Below are 23874 nucleotides of genomic sequence, written 5' to 3'. Positions count from 1 at the left end.
GAATGGGTTATGGTGAAAGAGTGATTACATGCACTAACATGTAGTTCTGCTGAATGGATTATGGTGAAAGAGTCATTACTTGCACTAACATGTAGTTCTGCTTAATGGGTAATAGTGAAGTTCTGCTGAATGGGTAATGGTAAAGAGTCATTACAAGCACTAACATATAGTTCTGCTGAATGGATTATGGTGAAAGAATCATTACATGTACTAACTTTTAGTTCTGCTGAATTGATAATGGGGAAAGAGTCATTACAAGCACTAAAATGTAGTCCTGCTGAATGGGTAATGGTGAAAGAGTCATTACATACACTAACGTGTAGTTCTGCTGAATGGGTAATGGTGAAAGAGTCATTACATACACTAACGTGTAGTTCTGCTGAATGGGTACTGGTGAAAAAGTCATTACATACACTAACAGGTAGTTCTGCTGAATGGGTTATGGTGAAAGAGTGATTACATGCACTAACTTGTAGTTCTGCTGAATGGGTAATGGTGAAAGAGTCATTACTTGCACTAACATGTAGTTCTGCTTAATGGATAATAGTGAAAGAGTCATTACATGCACTAACATGTAGTTTTGCTGAATGTCAAATGGTGAAAGAGTCATTACTTCACTAATGTGAATTATTAAAATGATAAAAAAAACATTAATTAAAAATAGATTAGTGCCGGGTCAGTCTGTTTGTTTTTGCCAGGTCATCAATATTTGGTCTAGCTGACTCAATGACACAGGATGTTTCTCCTCTTTCATACACCTCGAAGCAAAGAGAACAGACATTATGAAAACATGACCTAGCTGTTCCAGATAAAGAAACATGTTACCTGGTACAGGTACCATCTGTATGCTGAGAGCATATACGCTACAAGTGGTCACATTTGTGTAGATCAACCGCTTGTAAATCTGGTACTGGAAGTTCTCAGTTTCTCAGGTTGATCTATAATTTCATGCCCTGTCACAGATTATGCTCTGATAACCTGAGAATATTTATTTATTTATTTGATTGGTGTTTTACGCCGTACTCAAGAATATTTCACTTATACGACGGCAGCCAGCATTATGGTGGGTGGAAACCGGGCTCAGCCCGGGGGAAACCCACAACCATCTGCAGGTTGCTAGAAGACCTTCCCACTTACGGCCTGAGAGGAAGCCAGCATGAGCTGGACTTGAACTCACAGCAACCGCATACCTGAGAATAAATGCAAGTACTGATGTGTGGGTCAAAGCAAGTCAGGTATGCAAATCAGGATCTGTGTACGTTAGATATAATGACTTCAGTTTCATTTGAGCTCAGACTTGAAAACTGCATACAGTTTTATAAATTTCCTGTATTGAAGATGTATATTTTCTCCTTCATATTCGTATATTATGAATATAGGATGCTTTTTGTAGATTGTTTTTCATACTGATCAGTTTATTTGATCGTAATGACTTGAATATCAGTTGTTTGGGAATGTTCTCTAGCTACAGTACATGTGTACCTAAAGTAGTGAAAAAGGAGGTTCAAAACAACATTTCAGAGATATTCTCTTGAATTTGGGTCTGAGAACATTCCATTTTATATTGTGGTTTTACTTTCACTATCTGTGTGAATATAGGAAGACAGTGACTGATCTTCATTATCTGTGTGAATATAGGAAGACAGTCAATGGTCTTCATTATCTGTGTGAATATAGTAAGACGGTCAATGGCCTTCATTATCTGTGTGAATATAGTAAGACGGTGACTGATCTTCATTATCTGTGTGAATATAGGAAGACAGTCAGTGGTCTTCATTATCTGTGTGAATATAGTAAGACGGTGACTGATCTTCATTATATTATGTTACATCAACCTTAGGTAACAAATGTTACTTATCAGTGGTAAGGAATTGAGTCATTTTGATATTCATGTACAACAGACACTAACAAAATGACCAGCCTCCTACCATGCCCACAGTACTCCAATGATTATTTCCTGGATTTAAGGAGACAACAGTTTGCAGGATGACATTTTCAGATAACTGTTGGCCAGCTACATTGATCAGAGATAAGTGAATTGATTACCTGCATGCACTCAAGTCAGCTATTGTGGTGGTAAGACTTTAGTGTCTCTTCCGACGTGGGTTGATGCAAATTAATAATATATTTGCACCCCCCCCCCCACCAACCTCCCCCCCATCACCACCACCCCCACCAACCTCCCCCCCCATCACCACCACCATCCCACCACCCACCACCAACCCCCCCCCCCCCCATCACCACCACCAACCTCCCCCCCACCACCACCAACCTCCCCCCCCCCCATCACCACCACCACCAACCTCACCCACCCCAAAATTATATTTATATATTCCCTTCAATTTATTAAGAGTGGAGCTTAACAGTGTATTAGGCTAGGCAAGTTAGGTATTGACACTGGTTTGAAGGGTTTGAGTGTTGGAATTAGGCTTAGGCCAGTAAGTAAACTGTTGTACAGTCATGGTGATAGTAGATGATGTAAACAAAACAAAATGTCAGTAAGATACCGGAGTCTTGGGTCTTCTCCGAATAGTGTGAGGGTATTAGGTCTGGCATACTTAGACTGGTGATTGGGCTGAGATCGGATGTATGGAAGGAGACAGTTGGTGGATGTTTATATTAGGGAAGCTCATCCCTGATCCTTCAGTGAGTGCCAGGGATACTGATGTCTTAGTCAAGGAGACCGGTTACAAGTTTGCTGGAGTTTTCTTTTCCTGATCAGCCTGGTCTTAGCCAGACGGTTCCGTCTCTCTCAGGTATTAACACTGCCCACCTGGATGGCCAACCGATCGGTAGGAACTAAAACTGTGTTTTTTATTAAAGCATGCTTGCCTCTTGCACTTTGTGCGCAGATCGTTTTTGTTTATCTCAGGAAGTAGGTGAGAACACCAGGGGGCCGTCTTGACTACTAATGCGCCATGTCTGTGCCTAATCAAAAGACGCACGGCACGGTCTGTTCCATGCACAATAAAGGTGAATACAGAATCAAAGAAATGTAGATGTTTTCAGAATATGCCAGAATATACTGTTATGTAATCCTTAAGTTTCTCTTGTATCTATGGACTGAGTGGAAAACCAGACAAATAGTGTATGCAAAGTTGATCTGCTCCTTTTCATAAGACATTTAATATATTAATATTAATGGAGATTGAAGGCTGGTCTAGATTGAGGCTGGGCCAGATTGAAGGCTGGTCCAGATTGAGGCTGGGCCAGATTGAAGGCTGGTCCAGACTGAGGCTGGGCCAGATTGAAGGCTGGTCCAGATTGAGGCTGGGCCAGATTGAGGCTGGGTCAGATTGAGGCTGGGCCAGATTGAAGGCTGGTCCAGATTGAGGCTGGGCCAGATTGAGGCTGGGCCAGATTGAGGCTGGGCCAGATTGAAGGCTGGGCCAGATTGAGGCTGGGCCAGATTGAAGGCTGGTCCAGATTGAAGGCTGGTCCAGATTGAGGCTGGGCCAGATTGAGGCTGGGTCAGATTGAAGGCTGGTCCAGATTGAGGCTGGGCCAGATTGAAGGCTGGGCCAGATTGAGGCTGGGCCAGATTGAAGGCTGGTCCAGATTGAGGCTGGGCCAGATTGAAGGCTGGTCCAGATTGAGGCTGGGCCAGATTGAGGCTGATGGCTGTAAGTACAGAGCTTATATAGGTATCCAGCTGGATCTCCTCAGCTGGCTCTCTGACAGGTATATAGACATCTACTTGTCTGTGTCTAAATCACTTTGGACAGAAATAAAACTCACTCTGCTCCACACCACAACAGGTACAGGTCCAGTGAAGGGTCAAATAATAACAAGTACATGCATGCTATCTTTCCCAAAATTGTTTTTTCTAAATTCTTTTCAACAAGTCAGGTTTTTTCCTCTAGATACAAAGTTGAAATGAAATGATTCTGATCTGTGAAAATATCTATAAAAAAATATTGTATAAAACACAATAAATGGTCACAATGTTACAAAACTCTTGTGATTTACAGGGACATTAAAGATACATAACATTGCAGTGATCGTTTTCTGTATCTCTTAGATTTCCAGTGGTATGGTCAAATCAGGTGAATTTCAAGTGAATCCTCAAACATGAAGTTATTTACCTTCATATGGTGAAATGCAAATTATTTAAGAAATTCCTTCTAACTGAATCAAGACATGAGCTATGGCTTTATACTTGTTGTTGATTAGTAATACATGTATATGCATGTTTGTCAATGGACAGTCATACGTCAGGTGTACAAATCTATGGAGAATAATTCCTGGTACTGAGTGTATATTATAATTATTTTATACTGAACATATAAGCTTTTGCAAACTTTCTGTTTTGAAAGCTGTATTGCAGTCACGTGGGCATACATAATTTGTATCTGTCAGTAATTGCTTGGGCATACTGATGAGGTGAGGAGGCGGTTAAAAGTTGTAACGAGTCAGTGTGGGAATTTAGTCTGTACCCAAGATCGTCCACTGAATAATCCAAGCAGAACTTTGTCCAGGGTGAAGCTAAAATGCGTGTGGCATCTCAGCAGGAATCGGTGGGAGATCGCTGTTCAGAATGTCAGCAAACGGATCTTCAAGAAAAGGAAGTATAAACAACAACATGTGGCGAGCCATTCCCTTGACTGAGTTGAATAAGGTGAGGAACAGCCGGTCATAAAGGTACAGAGGATGTGTTTATTACTGACATATACCCACCAATACAAGAACCCCGGCGCTCTCCCTATCTAACGCAGCTAGTGGATATAAGTTTATCTATTTATACATTCATGTATTCCTACATGATTTGTTCCAGACATTGACTGAAGAAACTAGTGTTTGCCTTCTGTACCTCTGTGTTTACAGAGCACAATATTTTAACCAGTTTTAAGTGTTTTGAGACGAGTTTGATAACCTCAGCAGCTAACAACATGGCACTGTCAGCAGCAGCCACGTTTCGCTGGAAGTTTAAGCTGTACAGGCTTACATCTTGGAGCAGTAATAAAGGTAGGCCTTTTACAGTGTGCACTTTGGTAACTTCACTACCCTACCTATATACAGGCTTACGTGCACACCAGCCCTGTATATAGATCGACGACATAATGGCCAGCATGTACAGATATATATCTGCTGTATATAGCACTTTGCAATGTTCTTAGAGAAGTGTGTTAGCCTTGGGTTTATACATGTATATTCTGCGTAGGGATTCTGAGGATCATCAAGATATGTATGTATGCCAAGTAGTACAAAGGAATTGCCCTTGGGAAAACTTTGGCTCTCAGCACATACTTCTACCTTTGTTACTGGAATATTCATATTCCCAGCTCTGGTTGTTTATTAATGCGAAGGCAGTTTTGTTCTGGGCCAAGAGAGGACAACTGTTGGCATCCAGTTACTCCATAGTCAACTGTCCGTGAAGACCAAGCATTACTGGATAGCGAAGCTCATGTCTGGTCCTCTAAGCCTATATTCAACTCCGCTATAATTGTTTAGTTATAGCAATATTGACAGCATTTGGCAGCGCTGCTAGCATTTTGGCATGGTAACAAAATTAACATTTATGGTACCATAATGTGCTAGCTACAGTGAAAACCAGGGCAAAGCAGTGTTAGCTTCCAACCCTGTAAACTAATTGTGTATTAATGAGGATTTGACTATCAAGCATAATTGTGAATGGAGCTGTGGGGTATTTTGCATGATTTTGCTTTAAAACCCATCGTGAATAACACTAAACCTTTGGGAAAAAAGGAAAAAAAAGCAAAGGTATTTGATTTCCAAGACAGTGCTTTCATTTTCAGAGCTGTTGCTGTATTTTGATGTTTTAAGTCAGCTATCTACCTACAGGTATTAGAACCCTATTTTTGAAAGCAGTTGAGTACATATTATATGCTGTTGGTGAATTAAAGCTGTAAGTCAAGCACTTTATTTATTACTGAAGAATTTGTTAGTTTCTAGATAAAAAAATAAATTGAACATAATAGGTAAAACTTATTGATACACAAATGAATCTTACATCTGAAAAATGAAACCTAAGTGTCTAGTGAAATCCTACTGGAAAAACTTAAGGCATATTTTTCCCGGTTGCAGATTGACTTGTATGTATATGGTACGGTTACATAACTTAGTTTAAGCCACAGATTATTATTAGATCAAATTCCAAACCGCTAATCAATATATATTACATCAGGAAGTTATCTGACACATGTACCTCAGAATTCCATCAAACATGTTCCTAGAGGATCCACCATTTAAAGTTTTGGCTTATGTTTTGTTAAAACATTTGGCTATAATTCTGTCTTTTTTTTCAAAGAACTATGGATTAAATTTCACAACTATGCACTAGTCTTAAAATTGAGTGAAAATTATGATTTTCTGTATAATAATATTGTGCACTGTGTTCCCACATGATATATTTAGAATGTAGGACCAGAACTGCCATGGTTCATAAGGTATAGCTCACGGGTTGATGTTTGCAGACAGGCAGACAACATTTCCTTAGTTCAAGGGCAATAACTTTTCATACCATATGGATCGGCCCAGTTTGATCACCACACCAGCCAAAATCTGGAAATTGTTACCGCTAATAGCAGATCCAGTGTAGATTTATTCCTTCAGTTAAGGCTAAATTTTAATGGATAATGTTGCATGATGACTTCGCTTTTTCTTCTTAATCCTTCTTAGTTTTATGATTTTTTTTTTTTTCGGTGAAAATAATTTGTCATTTCAATTTAAATTTGGTCTCTGTAAATATGACATTATTTTGCCATTAAGGCAATGTTCCCTGCAGAAGGCTTCATGCAGATCATTACATCTGAAAACATGCAGTGAACTGTTGGACAGAAGTCAATTTATCAACATTAGGCAGTTAGGGAGTGTGTTCTAATATAGTATCGCTTGTGACAGGATTGTGTGGCTGGCAAATGCTGCTGTCTATCTGTTAACCTCATGCCCTGTGCCTCTCTGTCAGCAATCTGTGGGTGCTAACAGATGACATACTTCTACTGACCCCAAGGGCAAACAAATAAAGACAGATATTTCTGTGTTGTAATGTTGTAATGTATGTTCAACATGAAGGCACACAGCAAAATGCTGTAAGCAATCAGTGTTCTCCCATACATGAGGTTATGAAACTATACATGTACCCATGTACGATGATCAGATATGGCTTCCATAGATTTAAGGGTCATTAGATATACCTGCAAAAACACTGACCCAAATATTCCTTTGACTTTATGACATGCTGATTTTGAGACCCTATAAGCATCTGGTCATCAAAATTCATGTACTCATTTTGATATTAAATCATTCATGCTGATGGTATTCATTGAGAAGAATCTAGCTAAAAGTTTACGGAAGTCCTTTCAATGTATAGGATAAATTGTTTAAGACATAATTTTTGTGACCATTGCTTATTCTTTTTTTGCCTAAGACATTAGGCTGTAATGTTCTGCAAAGGATAACTCAGTTAATAATCAGTTTATACAGAAAAGGAAATATGCCAATCTGTCGGTGCTCAAAAGAAGCTTTTTCCATTACAAACTTTTAACACTTATCAGATTTTTTGACATGTACATTTTGAATATTTTCACCAACTTTAAACATGTGCCTCACCAAGCAGTCTGAATTGTAGGCCTACGTACACACCACATGTTTAACTTCCAACGTTTGCCTGTAGAATTCAGGGATATAGACTCTAAGGCAATATGCTGCTCACTTATTCTAAACAAAGTAACTTTATCTCATTATATAAATCAAACCTTTTAAACTATACATTTCAATAATCTTATGCAAACTGTGTCAAGCATATTCTATATGTACAATGTAGTTGTACCTATCTGTTTATTTTTATTTATTTTTTTAAAAATTATTACCTTTTTCACTTTCATACACAGCCTTTCATACAAGCCTACAATATTTGAGGATGACAGTATTATGAGTTTATGCATTCCACATATATGTGTATTGTTTTATTTTAATATATGTAATATCTGCGGCAATCATTGTTTTGGACACAGTTATCATTGCCAAACAGCACTTAACTGAGAGCTGCATACTTGTAGCACTTATGCGTCTAAGTCGTGGGGAAAATTCAAGCCCTGTGGGAATTTCCTGTCCTGTAAGAGAGTGGTTGGGATTTCTTCACACACGTAACTCCGGCTAGCACACTCGGAAATATTTCATTGTGGTCTGGTGTTGCAATTTTGCAGAAAATTTAAATGATTTAGATTAAAAATCTGTCAGAGCAGGCGTAAGTGAAATTAAGACTTTATTGTGCCTTTGTGAAATAAAATATGATAAAATGATCTGATGTTTGTGTTGTTACTGCTGGATTCTGGAGTTTGGGCAACCTTTGAGCAGTCCTGCCTTTTCAGAGCAGTCCTGCCTTTTCGCCGTCTACATCCTGTGTGTTATTAAAAGTTGCTGAGGCAGAGACCTAAGATGTAATGATTGGGGAGCGGCAAATTGGGGTGAATTAGTTGGAAAAGATTGCAGTTCTAAAGTATCACCCACCTAAGGTGAGAAATGTTGTTCTGGCAAATTTCATATAATTACATTTTAGTGTTGTAAATCTTGTGCTTCTAGAAGGAAATTACACAGAGATTATGGGCTGATTGATGAATGTTCTGTCTCCATGGGTGTTGTCTTCCCCAGCAACAGACTGACCTAAGCTGGTTTTCTCTTAGCACTTTTCCAAATGAATGTTATAATTTTCACATTTGTTGATGTGAGAAGTGAATGATTCCCGGCCTTTAATGACTTGGCAGAGTTAAAACAACATCAACGAGTTATTCTTGGACAGTTGTTATTTCATTCTACTCCATGTGGATACTTGTTGCTATGACAACCGAATACCGTGGACAAGTGTTATTAAAGAATTCAGACTGACCCATGTCTGTTAGCTGGTTATGATGTGGGGTGGGGCGATCAAGTAATAAGCACTATCACAGTCTGTCGATGTTTCCATCAGCCTCGAATGAAAAACTGAATTGAGCTTTCCGCTGGTTGACTGGGACAGGACAAATCCATTAAAGATGGTCGCATACCCATTCTTCCATGTGACAGGCTGCAAAATTTGGTGCAGAAGACCAGTTTCTATTTCTGAATATCTCAATTTGTTAGCAGCTCTCTAATGTTGTTTATTTAGGTCTTACAAAGTGTGTGTAGTGCTCTCTTTACCTACAGGCCTGGATTAAACATGGCTGTATTTACAGTATCATACATTTGCACAAGTACATTTGCACTACATGTAGGTGTGTCATTTAAGGCCTCTTGTATTTGGCATACCTAGCCTTTCATCCAAATTGCATGCTGTCCTACATGGTTTTAGGGCTAGACTAAAAATAAAATGTATAATAAAATGTTTACATTAGCGTTCTAAATCAATTCATGACCATATGTATGACTGACAATCTACATACATGTAAAATGTGGAATTATGTATTGCCTGGTTGTGGTGTTAGCTGTAGGTTTGTCTGTCTGTCTGTCTGCCTTTAGCTGCCAGTCTGTTGTCAGTGACAGCTGTAACTGCTTCTACTGAGATGAATTTATTGACTCTCGGAATTAGTAGGTTTGGATGTATGATTTTTTTTTGCATAGGGAATATTGGGAGGCCTGAGACAAAACAGAAAGATTTTGGATTGTGTTCTTGTAGATATAAATTTTCTTCAACATCAGCACAAACTGAGGTTGACCAACTTCAGGTAATATAATATTTAGTGGCATTAACCAAATGTTGATGTAGTGGATTTTTGCAAATGCAGATTTTCTGACTGCAGTTTGGCGAATTATGTTCCTTTCCAAGCTGTGGCTATAAACAATGCGCATTGAGTTTGCAAGTTGTCACATTCTTTCCTGCTGTCATTTTGATGATAATTTCATCACACCACACACTCACTTCGGTTTTTGTCAAAGATCCATTTACATTACCTTTTAATTGATTTTCACAGCAACCAGGAGCTAGATGTTAAACACAGGAATAAAAATTGTTTTGTTTGAACAATGGATAATATTTATGGACATTGTGAATGTTACAGGCCTGTATTAAGTGTGGATATTTTATGGCTTCATCTTCTTCCAGTGTTACACTATATATAAGGCCTGTCCTATTGATCAGTTACTCCCTGATTGCTTATATGTGGGTAGATCTGTTTTCTTGGTTATTTGGACTAGTCCACTTCAAGTTTTTTGTAGGTCCAGGGTGATCTTTATATTACACATAATCTGTGGAATAAGAGATGTTTCCCTATACCCAACGCATTAGAGTCAGGACATTTAACAGGATTTTGTTTTCTATGCACACTCTTTTGTTCTTGATCATGATTGACTGTGTATGGTTTCGTTGCAGAGTAAACCATAGCAATATTGCTGGATTTTCATGGCAGTATCAGGAATTTGTTAGTTAATGGCACATTGCTGCTGGAAGGTCCTGTAGCAGAATTCCTATGTAAAATTGGAATACCTTTTTCTGCACAATGGCAACATGGATCCAATGATTGAGTACCATGTTACCAGTTTGCCACAAAACGTTATCGCAAACGCGGGACTGAACAATAAACTACATAGCTAAGGACTCAGCTACTTTTGGCATGGAAAATTTCCCCTTTGGCTTATCAGCCATTATTCACATAAGAGTAGCCTTTTTGTCATTTCTTTGAAGTTGAAATGCAGCCTTACCATGTTCAGTCTGGATGAACTGAAACTGGGTCAATTTGGGAATTATATTAATTAACCAACATGTGCAGCATATGACCTTTACGCTTCTGATTGTGATTTTCTGCTGAGCTAGGGATTCTAAGGTACAAGCAGTGCCACTATTACAGCCACCAATCTATTCTGGACTGTACTTCCTCCAAACTGATAATGAAGACTTTCAGGCTTCTTGGCGGTTCTCTCTCTGCTTCCTGCATCCTGAGAATATGTCAGTCAAGCAGTTAAACTTAGAACTTGTATGTGCTTCATGACGTGATATGTGGATGAAGTGACATTTTGATAGAAGAGACCATGTATCTGTGCGGGTCACAAATTTATTTGTCATTTCTAAATGCTATTAAGTGATGAATGATGAGAAGAGTGTTTTTTACATTTAGAATTTTCATCCTGATTGATCAGAGTATGTAGTATATGGCCTGGAAAGGACAAAAATATATGTTTTGACTTTTATATCAGCTTTATAAGCTTGAATTTACCTTACAAGAACTGATAAAACTATGTTTTATGTTGTGTTCTTTGCTTGCAGTTTAAGAGAATTGTGTGGGGGATGATTGTTGTGATTCTCCAGTAGAAAAAGTCCCTGTCTGACAAAGATCCTCTTATGTACAGAAGTACAGTCACATTTTGACCTCAGCATTTCTTCCCGAGTGCAAATTGGATCCTTTTTTGCACAATGTTGGGAATTCAATTTGCACTAAATGAGTGATATGAAATAGACAATTTCTGACAGGGTTTTATTGCAAATTGGGAGTAACAGGGTTGAGAGGTGTTTCAGATAATGGAGTTTCGACCCTTGAGGATTGCAGCTGTGTACCCATTATCACCATCTTTATAAAGAAGTAAATGGGAAAAGCTTCTCCTTGTTTAGTGATATATACCAAATTTTCCAAAACAGTTTGGAAAGTTTGCCATATTAACACAGTTAACCTTGTCAAGAAGAAGGGGAAAGGTAGTTGCTTTAAGGGTGACCTATTGACTATATGTATATAGGTGATATGGTTGACTTATTTAATACAGGATTGATTGGTGTCAGGGCAGATACTTTGAAGGAGTGTCCAGCAGGTTTGGTTGGTGTCTGGGCAGATACTTTGAAGGAGTGTCCAGCAGGATTGGTTGGTGTCTGGGCAGATACTTTGAAGGAGTGTCCAGCAGGATTGGTTGGTGTCTGGGCAGATACTTTGAAGGAGTGTCCTGCCTGGATTGAGATGCACAGTGTGTCATGAACATTTTTGACTCTCTGAAAGGCATGTTGTTTGATTTGATGGATCTGGTGTTAAGATAGTTGCTTGACTCGATTTATCTTGGATTATGAGTTAATGGCTAAGTGTCAGGTAACATTTTATTAAAGAATTTCGCTTTTTGCATTGCATTTGTTTAAAACTAACATTTTTTGTTGTTTCTCATAAATGAGGGCTTGGCTATAACCATCATTATGCTCTGCAGGAAAAGTTTTGATTGCATTATGCGGCTAATTTGGTACTATGTTTTGGAAAATGAAAACTGAATAAAACAGAATATTTCAATATGTTATGTTTAAAATTTAACATAAAATACTCTGGCAACAAGAAACAAAAAATGAGAATAAAATGAAAATTAGATGGATCCATCAATTGTATTGAATCAGGTGTATTTCTATTAATTGTAGGTTGTAACAAGGCACAATTTATGAGACGTTTTTGTTGCCTTCTCTCAAATGAACCAAAAAATCATTTCCTATTTAATGCCAACTCTGTCAGTTTGCTAACTGTTAGTCTATATAAAGATAAACTGCTCCAGGACTGGTACACAGTTCGCTGTTGATATCAGAGACACACACAACAAAAAGCAATACATAGTTTGATAGCAACCCCATCGTTCCAACTCTTGTGTGTGGTTTTTTCACTAACAGTTTTGTCACTAGAGTAATTACATGTGGTATTCTCAAGCACCTGACCCAGTTTAAATACTTCTCAGTGGGCTGTATTGACAGGGACATTGTGTTACATGTATTTTCTCTGAAATGTTTTAAAACAGCTTGTCTGCTTACAGAAGACCTTGACCAAAGCTCAGTGTCACCCAATATGACAGTCTGCCTCGATCATTTAGGCTTGTCAGACTGCCTACCCTGGTGTGTGTTGCTATGGCAACCTTCAGGGAGCTCCTATCTCTACCTAGATGGTCAGCATGGTGTATTGTCTTTTGTCAGGTAAGATATGATGAATTGAGGATGCAAGTATTCCTGACAGTGAGCCTCTTTACCAATATTAACAACTATATTATAGCCAGATTAAATGGCACAAGCCATTCTTTGATTAGATATGCTGTTCAACTTTTTGGCAGCATATTTTAGATATGGGCCTATCACTGAAAAGGAGCCTTTTTTTTTTCTGAAAAGGAGTTCATGTAAAACAAAGTGATTTGACAGTCTTGAATCCTGTGTGTATTTGGCATCCGTGATCACACCATTAACCCTGCTTTACTTGATCCTTGCACTATGAAGATGTAGTTCTGCTGTAGGTGTATCATGTGACAGGCGATCAGTATTGCAAAACTATTGCAAATTGGTTTTGTAACTTACGCCTTCTACATGTAAGTAATGAGCCATTCCAGAATTAACTCTATCACTAATGGGCATGGTAATTCCATGTGTGTCAAATGTGTATCATATGTCAGCTTGATATCATATTGAGATACATGTCATACATTTTACATGCTTGGGAGGGTATAGGTTAAAGTCCTGTTCAAGTATATGGAAGAAGACAGATTGAAAGTGAAATTGAACCAATAATGTATAGTGACCCATCACTGAAAGTGCCTACTTTTGTTCTTCTCTACACCAGTTTTACCAAAGAGTTGGTTAGAAGAAATGACAAACTCAAGCCCTAATAATTTAATGGCAGATTCTTGGTTGTAGAAGGATTGCAAACTTAAGGGATGTATGTCAGTTAAGGACAATTCAGATGGTGTCAAAGTTTTTCATCTTTTCTTTTTCCAAATCAAAGATGACATGTATGCATGGACATTCTTGTGATGCGTCCCTCTATTACACAGATTCATGTTTTTGTGATATCAGTGTAATATGTGAATGTTACAATTCGTTAAGTTTTTTGTGGTATGAATTGGTAATGAAAAGGAAAGATGTCTCTTGTAGTTCATGATGGCAGTGGCGATACATGCATGAAGTGAAGTGTCAGGTACATGCCAATAAGGCCAAAACCACTTGGTCATGTGACTGTAATAAAGGTAATTGCAAACAGAAAGTACTGTAACAAGTGTAATTCCGTGGTTTGAAGGCTGAGGGAATTCTCTGGATAAAGTGGTATCTATGTGGGCTTTATTCATTAGGAAACCTTTGGGCAGAAGACAGCAGGGAGTCAAGTATATGTTAACAAGACCTGGGACTTGCTGATAAACTGACCACTACATTGGCTGGAGCAGTGATTTGTCTGTGTCATACAAGTACATGCCTCCACCAGGCTAGGTGACAATTCACGGATACACCGTTTATTGCCTCTAGGTTCTCTAACACTCACGTTGACGTAGTTATTTTGAGAGTAAATAAGATACATGGAGGAAGCCTTTGATCTCTAAATTTGTCTCTTGCCTATATCCAGTCTGATTTGTGGTTTGATCGCTAAATTTGTCTCTTGCTGTTATCCAATCTGATCTGTGGTTGGTCGTTTTCAGGCCAACCTTTCTCTTTTTTTGATTAACCATGTCAGGTGAGGTTATATTGGGCATTTGTAAATCAGCAATTCAATTAATCTTGGTGAAAAACTGCTCATTTAGCATAGGAATTGTGAGGTCACCATCATATAAAATCAGGAAACAAATCACTCAGTAAATAGTTCAGACAGTTTCTGACATAGCTTATATATATAAACTTATTGATCAAAGTTAGCTTGTCAACAGTTTGTCAACACTGAGCAGGTCAACCTTAAATGACCTTATTTGGGCATCAATTAGATTGTGCTAGCAGGTATAGATTGGTAAGATACAGTCCGTCAACCTCAAGCACTTTCACTTCGCTTGGCTGCTTTAACGATCGCCTACTCTCAGATCAATGTGTGTACCAGGTCAAGTGCTCTCTTAACACCAACAGAAAACATGCCAAACTCACCGTATGTCTTCTCTTGTCAACAAATCCGCTTAGCCAAGTTCAATCTCCATTCCTGGAACTCTGGTCCTCTGCTTTGATTACTAATCCTATCAAATCAAAGCAAGATGGACAAAGCCCACAAGTTTTTGTGTGTTAATTCCTTCCCCGAGACCACGCCTTTGTTACAGGTATATATGGACAGGTTACTGAGATTTAAAGGGACAGTCTGGTGTGCAACTGCAGACTAATCTCTGTCATGGGTTTAAGCGATATCACAATCAATAACTTCTTGTTTAAAACATGTTATCGTAAATGGTACTGACATATACACATTGTAGTATTAAACTACAATCATACAATTTTTTTCCTTCTTCTAGATGAAAATCTATGATTTTTGGTATTTTTCGCATTGAGCATCAAAACCTTCCTGCATTTTGAATTTTTTTGACCAGCATATTGTATTGATGAGCAGGCTGACTGGGATTAAAAGTTGCATTGGATAATTGTGGCTAAATCAACCATTTTATTATTTAATCGGAATTACCATGTCTTGTCTGGTAATGTTTGTGCATTATATCATTTACATCTTTTATGAGATGTGAAATTCAAACAAATGTTCGTCAAGAAGATTCCTGTCTCACTTGGGAATTTGGGGCTGGAGATTTTAATCTGTGAGAAACACATTGGCCCTAGCAGATGTGATTAGAGTACTAATAAAAGCTGGGTAGTAAACATCTTGTGCAGGAAATTGCCACCAGAGCCATGCATGATCATTAAGCTCAAGTCTTCAGTACTCACAGGCTTAATATTACTTCTGATTTACACTGGTTTAAAACTGTTTTATTGGCTTTGTATGTGATAGATTTAGAAATCATAGAAATGACTTCTCGGCATGCATTCAATTGAACTGAAAAAGGAAAACATTCATGGCCAGTTAAGAATGGTTTCTCATTTCTTTATTAACGGAAACAAACGCTTTCCAGTATCATGGTACTCAATTTTTTGTTTCTTTCAAATTCATAACATGTACTTTTCTTGATGTACAAAAATTATTGAAGTAGTCATACATATTTCATAGAACACATGTATTGTCCATTGATTGAAATATTTTTGTTTTGCCTTGAACTGCATAAACTACATCTCCAGCTAAGTATAAATGTAACTTGTCTCTCCTTCACTGGGATTCAGTGCTTTTTTGTTGTTTCTTTTTGTTGTGTTGTTTTACTGGTAAATTTCTCTGCATGTGGTCAAGGTGTCCTGGATATTTGGTTGTCATAGAAACCATGGTAATCTCTTTTGATTCCTATATGAACTTGATGACCAGTTTTTCTTCACCTATGTCAACATAGAGCTGGCATTAAGTAGCATTAGCTGTGGCAGTGGCTATCTGATAGTGTTCGTCAACATCTCACCCATGCTGGGAGAGTGACAATACTCCATAACAGTTACAGCCCACCCTTCATTCTACATAAGACCATTCTGGAAAAGATCTGGTTTCATCTAACATTGGATGAACCCATTTAGGTAACATAGTTGGCCAGATTTGAAATGTGTTTGTACTTTTGACTTGGTATGGCATAATGTCAGCAACTCACCAGTTTTATATACGTGATCGTGCAGCTTAAGAGAAACCACATGCATACATAAACAAGAAACCTATAATTTCCAGTACGATGGATGATACAGGTTAATGTAGCCGGTCTTTGATTTGTTTGTAAGACAGCACTCAGAACAAATAAAATCTGAAAATGATCAGTGTGAATTTTATGGAGGAATGAAGTCAGAAATTACCCATAGTAATGTATGTCCTGCATAGCAATATTACTTGGCCATTTGAGTTATATTACAAATGTGTAGGTGTATTGGACTACCATTTTTATTAGCTTATAATGACCTTACCTGATAACATGGCATAGCCATCATTAGTGGTATTCATTTAGCTATCAGTTATATGTACATTGCAATCAAAACTCCACACCTATAGAAGACCCAGAAACCTAAATCATTTTACACGTTTGAAATCAGAATTACAGATTTGATGAAAATATAAAACAAAATATAATTAACCTTTATCCACATGAAGCATGTTAATTGTGATTTCATCTTCAGTTGTTACTTCGATCTTGTGTTCATCAGATCATGAAGTCAAATTCCATACCAAAATCATGATAAAGTGTAAATTTGCCTTCATGCAACTGATGCAAATATGAACTTGTTGGTCATGGAATTCTACAACGTTGAGCAGCTGACTTATCTGACATTCAGAAAAACTGTCTTTACAGGTTCACATCAATAATTGTTATCAACCAATAGGATTCAAGTTTCATTCATCATTGCCTTGTGTTGTAGATTCATCTAATACCCTTCATGTGTGTGTTCGAAAGAAACCAACCAGGACGTCCACTTGCAATTTTCTGATAACCATACCCTTGTTGTTAATTTTCACCACATTTATGCACAGTGTTTCTGCATGGGTCTCCAGCATTGATAGTTTAACAGCTGTTAGAGGCCATAAGCCCAGTAACTTCTCACACGGTACACAGATCACTTTATTTTTTTATGGATTTTTATCGGAATTTGTCACAAGCTTTGCGTCATGTTTCTGGCTGTATAACAGTTGCATTCAATAGAGCAGATTGATGTGAATACACCAATAAAAACTGAAGTTTTTAACTCTAGGCAAATATTTACTCATTTTAACAATTCTTTTGAACTCAAGAACTAATGGCAAAAATAGCAATGGTTATATTAACCTGTTTGTCCATGGTATTTTTTGAGTGGCATACGTTTAAACGTATGTTGAAACACTGTGTAAGTGAATGGTGTTGCTTGGATTTTCTGCTTATTCAAGCTTCCCACTTGTGGTGGAGCAGTTCTCAAAATATTGCCAATGTTTTAGCAATACTGGTGCCCAATTAGGGACGTTGGCTCTTCAAATTATTAACCAAGGGTACAATAAAAAATAGTGTTATCAAAATAGTGATACTGTTTACTGCCGCATTTATGTTATTGACAGAATTCAAGCACCAAGATTAAGCAGTGGTTACAGCTGAGTAGATTTTCACATGGAAGTATTATGTTGTCCCCAAAATGTTTGATTATAGGTTTTCTAACGTTGACAGCTGTAATCTGAATCAAGTTGTGTGTTGGTGAAATGGAGCTAAATATGGTGCCTAATGCCAATCCACCAACACAACTAACCAAGCATGATAAGTTAATCCATCCACTGATTGATTACATTTATTTGCACAATTTAAAAGCTTTGAAATCTGGGTAAAATTAAGACTAGGTTAAGATGTGAAGGTAAGACAATCCTTGATTATTTCTGCTGTGATTTGTATTATTATTTCTTTCCTACCCTCATCAAATTAGAAAAGTTCTCCTGAGTTTTTATGTTTAAATTAAAGGTATAGGCCTATGTCCATGTCAGGTGTGTTCTCCTAGCATTTCAATATTTGTAGTTTTTGGTGTTCTTAAATTACAATGTAAAGCACATACTCCAACAAGCATAAGTAAGGAGAGAGGCAAGCAGAGAGGCAAGCAGAGACACAAGCAGAGGCAAGCAGAGACACAAGCAGAGAGGCAAGCAGAGACACAAGCAGAGAGGCCAGCAGAGAGGCAAGCAGAGACACAAGCAGAGAGGCCAGCAGAGAATAAGCAGAGAGGCAAGCAGAGACGCAAGCAGAGATTCACTCCATGATGTCTTCATGGCTGTGTAATAATTAAGCAGCCATTGTTGTGAAAAGTGTAAAAGCCAAGTACTACATACACGCTGCTGTCACATGCCACACAAGTTTGTAAGATAATCCTTCGGAAAAAAAGGGGGCATTTAAGATGACAAGTAAGTTAAGCCGTAGCCTGCTATTGATTGGCTGTGAAGGTGACAAGTGGGCTTGTGGCTCGGGGACACATTGCCATGCTAGGACACGCTCTCCGCCAACTGTCCATGCTGACAAAGCCTGCCTGCACGCTTCCGAGACTACCCACTGCACCCTCTGTGATACCACCTCAACTAGTCAGCAGGCTGGGGCTGCAGCCCATTACAGAAGCTGTAGTAGGCAATTCTCTGGCCGTTGCTAACCACTCCAACACAGATTTATTTCATACTGTGGCCAGCTTGGTGGGAAATCCCTAGACTCCTCATCATTTGACACACTTCTCTCTTTCTCTCAAGGGCATTCTTTAAAGGCAGACTGCATCCAAAAAACCCAAGGCCAGGCAGAGAATGACTGTTTCCTTGGGGCTTGTTTTCTGTTGCCGAAATCAATGCGCAAAGGTTGATACTATGTTTGGGTTTTGGTTGTGTAAATGTGAATGGCCATTCATCACTGTCAGAGATGATCATGTTATAAGGGAAGAGTGCTGCATGTGCGTTCTCGGTTACCTGTGACTACCTGTGCGTCGTCAACCTGTTGAGCTGGGAAATACACACACCACACAGGGGTCTGGCAATTGATCGCTGCCAACAACAGCAACAAGTTGACTCAGTATTGGTACCCTAATTCAGCAGAGGATACTTGGGGAGGATAAGACAGCATTGAGGATTGTTGAAGTGTGTAGGATCCCTGGAGTACTGGTGAGGTAAGGATGACGAGTTCAGGCCACAGGTGTATCTGAGGTGTGCAGGCTTTGTGTATCATTGGCATCCCCTCACTGGTCACTGGTGGCCTCCCAGGCTGCTAATGATTACGACAGCAAATCTGCTTCTGTGCTGTGCTGCCAGGTGACCTGCGAGAGGCCCAAGTGACGCTAATCTGTAACTACGGCGACAGATGGCAGTACCTGTTTATTATGGTGTACAATCCACCATGTGTTGTTACATGATCACACCTCTATTTTAAAATCACTGATCATCATTTCTTTGAGGAGAGGCCTCTTGTTTGTGCAGAGTACTGTCAAGTGTTGTATGTATGGTCATGATCATCTTATCTGTGCACTGATGATTTTGATCTCACCTGTGAACAGGTGACAAGGCTACCTAAGGAAGCTGGCTGCTCTAGTAGGTCTAAAGGAAATGAACCATCTGTGCTCTTTAGGAAATCGGTTTGTCAGATTCCTGGATCGATATCTTTTTGACATCGGTACGTATTGAAGTCAACAATGGTAAACATATAAATACATGCCTATGCAAGTTGACACAGAAAAATACCTGTAGATAATACGTGGTTCTTTTTTGCAGGTATTTTAAAATTCCTAATAAACCATTCAAAATTACTAAGTCAGTTAAGCCAATTTGGTGCTGATTTATAGTGTTTATTGCTAATATTTTGATATTGTTCAAATTGAATTAAAAACTTGCATAATGTTTCATTTCAGATTAATCTATTAATTTCCATGATATAGAAAGACAGCTTGGCATTTGTATCAAGTACATTATGATCTTCATAGATTGTGTGCTTGCAGAAAAATACGTGTTACTATTTTAAAAAGTAACTTTCATAGCCAGCAAAGACTGTGTTGATCAGTCCCTGCCATGATGAGTGTCCCGTGATAATGTGTTTGTCAAGTTTGCACGTATACATATTCATGCAATTTGCATATGATGTTAATTTTCCCACTGGGGATTACTGTTGCACTTTCAATGTGTACAGTTCAAGTCAATGCAGCTTGTGCTGGCTTCCTCCTCTGGTTATGTGGAAAGGTCTGCCAGCAATCTGCAGACGGTCGTGGGTTCCTCCAGGGCTTTACCCAGTTTCGTCCCACCATAACGCCGGCAGCTTTTGTGGAAGTGAAATAAATAAATATGTGCAAGTTGTTGTGGTATTGTTCATATTGTGTAAAACTGTATATCTTGGCTAGAAGCTCATGTTAATTAATGTGCTGTAAATATTCGACCCCTAAAGCACTTTCTCACAGGAATTTATGAATACAGTTATTATGAAATTGACGCAAACAATGACATGTTTCTCAGAATGTCGTTCTCTCAGAATGTTTCAAAATATTGGTTGCAGTGGTGGTTGAAAAAGTCAAAAAAGCACAATTGAGTTAAGAGAAAAGTTACAGTTCCTGAGTTTTCCTGAAACCAGACTATATTCTGAAAGGTAATTAAGTGATGAACATTTTCTGTACAGTAGTATGTTAGACATGAGTTGTAAAGATTTATGTCAAAAATAGTTGATGAATTATTAATACTGAGAATATTTCCATGGCCTTTATAATAAAAAAAAAAACATCTGACAAGCCAGTTGACAATTTAAAAGGATTGCAATTCAGTTTAAAGACCTGTTTTTTTTTGTAAGCCTGTAGTAAAGATGGTGAGTGACATTTCAAGTTTTAATTACATACTTGCATGGCTGTGTCAACAACATGCCCAGAGGGCTGTTTGAAAAACTAGCTAGTTCCTTGACCAGAATGTTGTAAATAAGACAGACATTAATGTTGCACTCAGTTTCACAAACCAACAGCTGTTAATTGTGCTGAAAATTTAGACACAAGATTTCTGTCACCTTCTTGACCTGCATTATTTAACTTTGTATTGTAATATTGGCTTAATTCAATATTCTGGTTGTATCACTTAGACACTTTTTCAACTTAATCTGTTTTTCCACTAATGAGGAGCTGTTTCCTTGAAGAGTTGTTTTTAATACCTAGTGGTTTGGTTAGACAGGTCCCCTGAAGCAGTCAGTTCCCCATAATCAGTCAGTTTTCCTGAATCAGATAGTTCCTTGAATCAGTCAGTTCCCCTGAATCACACTTAGATCTTAACCTTCCTGTTTTACTGGTGATGCACATTACCTGTCCGTGTTAACCAGCAGTTTATGAGATAGACTTTTGATATTTTACCTGGAGCAATTCATGTTTTTGATCTCCACTTTTTCTTCTGATGAAGTAACATTGTTACTTTAGATTACTAGTCTTATTAATATTTGTGTAGATTCTTCTGTTTGTTTCATACAGTAACCACAGATATTGGCCTTTTTGGAATTGAATTAATTTTATGTAAAATTCAGTTGAATTGAATACAGAATGTATGTAGGAAAACCCTATGTAGAGATAGCAGAATCTGCCTAAAATGACTAGTAATTAATGTGATGCTAACATTATGACTTTTCTTTCCTTGCCTATAATTAAAAATAATATTTCATTTTACAGAACAAATGTCTTGTTTTGTTGGTAAAGGAAACCTGGAGTTTTTCCAAACAACTTGGCTACATGCGTGCTTGTTGACATTTTCTCTGATTAATGTGGTCCGATGTTAGCTAATGTGTTCCACATAATTAGCCCAGACCAGGTGTTTCGAGTGAGTGTAATTACACAGGTGTCAGGGAGGGCATCAAGTCTTAATGTGGCTTCATTTGATACGTGTATCGTTAAGAAGTGAGAGGATGTTGCTAACGAGCTTCTGGTCCCGACATGATGGACAAAATTTATTGATGAAGCTCTTCACTTCATTATACTGACATTTAATAAGATAACCACTAAAATAATGACAGTGGTGTTTTATAGTGCATCAGAGTATATAATATGAATTATTCAGAAACTAAGGTGGAAGGAAACTTAGTTGAGCAGATATAGAATTCATACATTTATCTATATGAAAACATTGCTGTCAGATGATCCGTATGTTTTAACCTCGTTATGTCCAGGTTGTGCAGACTTGGACTTTATCTCAGCATTTATGATGTCACAAAAGTGATGTGTGATTGTTCAAGGAATTACTAATTATATTGCATTCTGCAACAAAGATGAGTTGCCATTGTAATCTTGGTATATGCAGTAGTAATCAGAAATATTAAACTTATTTCTCCAATAATGTTCTGGTGAGACTTTTTTTCCCAACATAACATGTAATCTGTAGAATGCAGTTTATCTTGACATTACCATGGATATGAGTGGCCCAAGATTGTATCAGGCTGTCTGATATCAAGAGGACGATGTACAAATCCACATTGTTCCGATAGATATCACTGATACATGTGCAACTGGCATTTGGAAGTCAAGCATAGAAACTGATTCTGCTATCCATGTGCATCTGGTATTTGGAAGTGAAAATACAAGTTGATTCTGTTATGTACATGTGCAACTCAGTTTAAAAGTTCTCGATACGTGTAGATGTTCTTTCATACAGCTAATGTGTAAAAGCTAAGGATATAAGCTGTTTTTCTTTCGTAAGGCTGATGTGTAAAAGCTTGGGAAGGCAGTGGAATTTCTTTAATACAGCTAATGATTTATTGTTTCAGATGCAAGTGTCTATTGTTTGGAGGTATATGGTACAAACTGATTGTTCTGTAATTGTGTAGGTGGTATTTAGTGTTCCTTCGTAAAATAATGGCAGATGATTTTCATGGGATCTTTTTTCCCTGAACTCACAGATCGGGATCATGAATGCTCCAGAAAATTAAAAAATTCAGTTTGATTTCTCAAAACAGTGTTGGGATTTAGAAATAGATCATTAGACTTGCTACAGGGTTTAATCTTCCCCAGAAGACAATACTGCTGGCTGTCTCCTGTGTCAGGCTATTGAGAGTGTTGGTCCATGTGTAAGGAGAGGGGTTGGCTTGGTAACATTGTCTTGTCTGCACACTTTGATATTCTCCCACTTGTGTTGACATGTTTTCATAGAGTGGACAAGTAACACCCAGGAACGTGTCTGCCTGTCAGAGAACACTTAAGAAGGGTATTGGGAGAATGTGTATTGATGAAATAATTTGAAGGCATTGGTGGTAAAACAACTTACTGTATTGATAATTGATGGCTTTTCTTGAGACAATCTAGAATTTACATTAAAACATCTTTTTTTACTCCATCAAAAGACACTGAAAATTAATTTTCTGCCAATATACCTCTATTGATGCTGGCCACATTGTTACTGGTATATGTATGCACATTATGCTTAGATTGGTGTATTCTGAATGATTCTTTTTTTCTCTGGACTTTCTCATATTATTGTTCACTTCTCCTCATACAATGTTCCTGATTTGTTGTATATGAACTACATCTGTGTTGCTTTGAGTGGCAGATCTGTTCTTGCTCTCTAGGGGGGACATGTAGGTCTGTGATTTAGAGACTCCATTTTCTGACAGTTATATTAGCTAGCCTACAGCAATAATATGCCAGTATCACATGAAGCAATACTCATTCTGACAATTATGTTGAAACTAACACTTTACATGGAAACCTATCTCATT

General features: G+C 38.0%; 1 protein-coding gene across 7 annotated transcripts in view; it reads left to right on the top strand.

Moving 5' to 3' along the window:
• Positions 1-23874, top strand: part of LOC135467994 (Kv channel-interacting protein 4-like) — a 220930-nt gene that overhangs the window by 68782 nt on the left and 128274 nt on the right. The window contains exon 1 of one of the 7 annotated variants that reach the window (XM_064745982.1): positions 4689-4965. The exons of the other annotated variants lie outside the window; for them this stretch is intronic. Within the exon in view, the coding sequence (XP_064602052.1) occupies positions 4890-4965 (76 nt within the window). The 5' untranslated portion in view covers positions 4689-4889. Of the gene's footprint in view, positions 1-4688; positions 4966-23874 lie in introns of those variants that run through there. 7 annotated transcript variants of the gene reach the window in all.

The sequence above is a fragment of the Liolophura sinensis genome, chromosome 6 (genome assembly GCF_032854445.1).
Source record: "Liolophura sinensis isolate JHLJ2023 chromosome 6, CUHK_Ljap_v2, whole genome shotgun sequence".
Taxonomy (NCBI): domain Eukaryota; kingdom Metazoa; phylum Mollusca; class Polyplacophora; order Chitonida; family Chitonidae; genus Liolophura; species Liolophura sinensis.
This window is presented reverse-complemented; position numbering and strand designations above follow the sequence as displayed.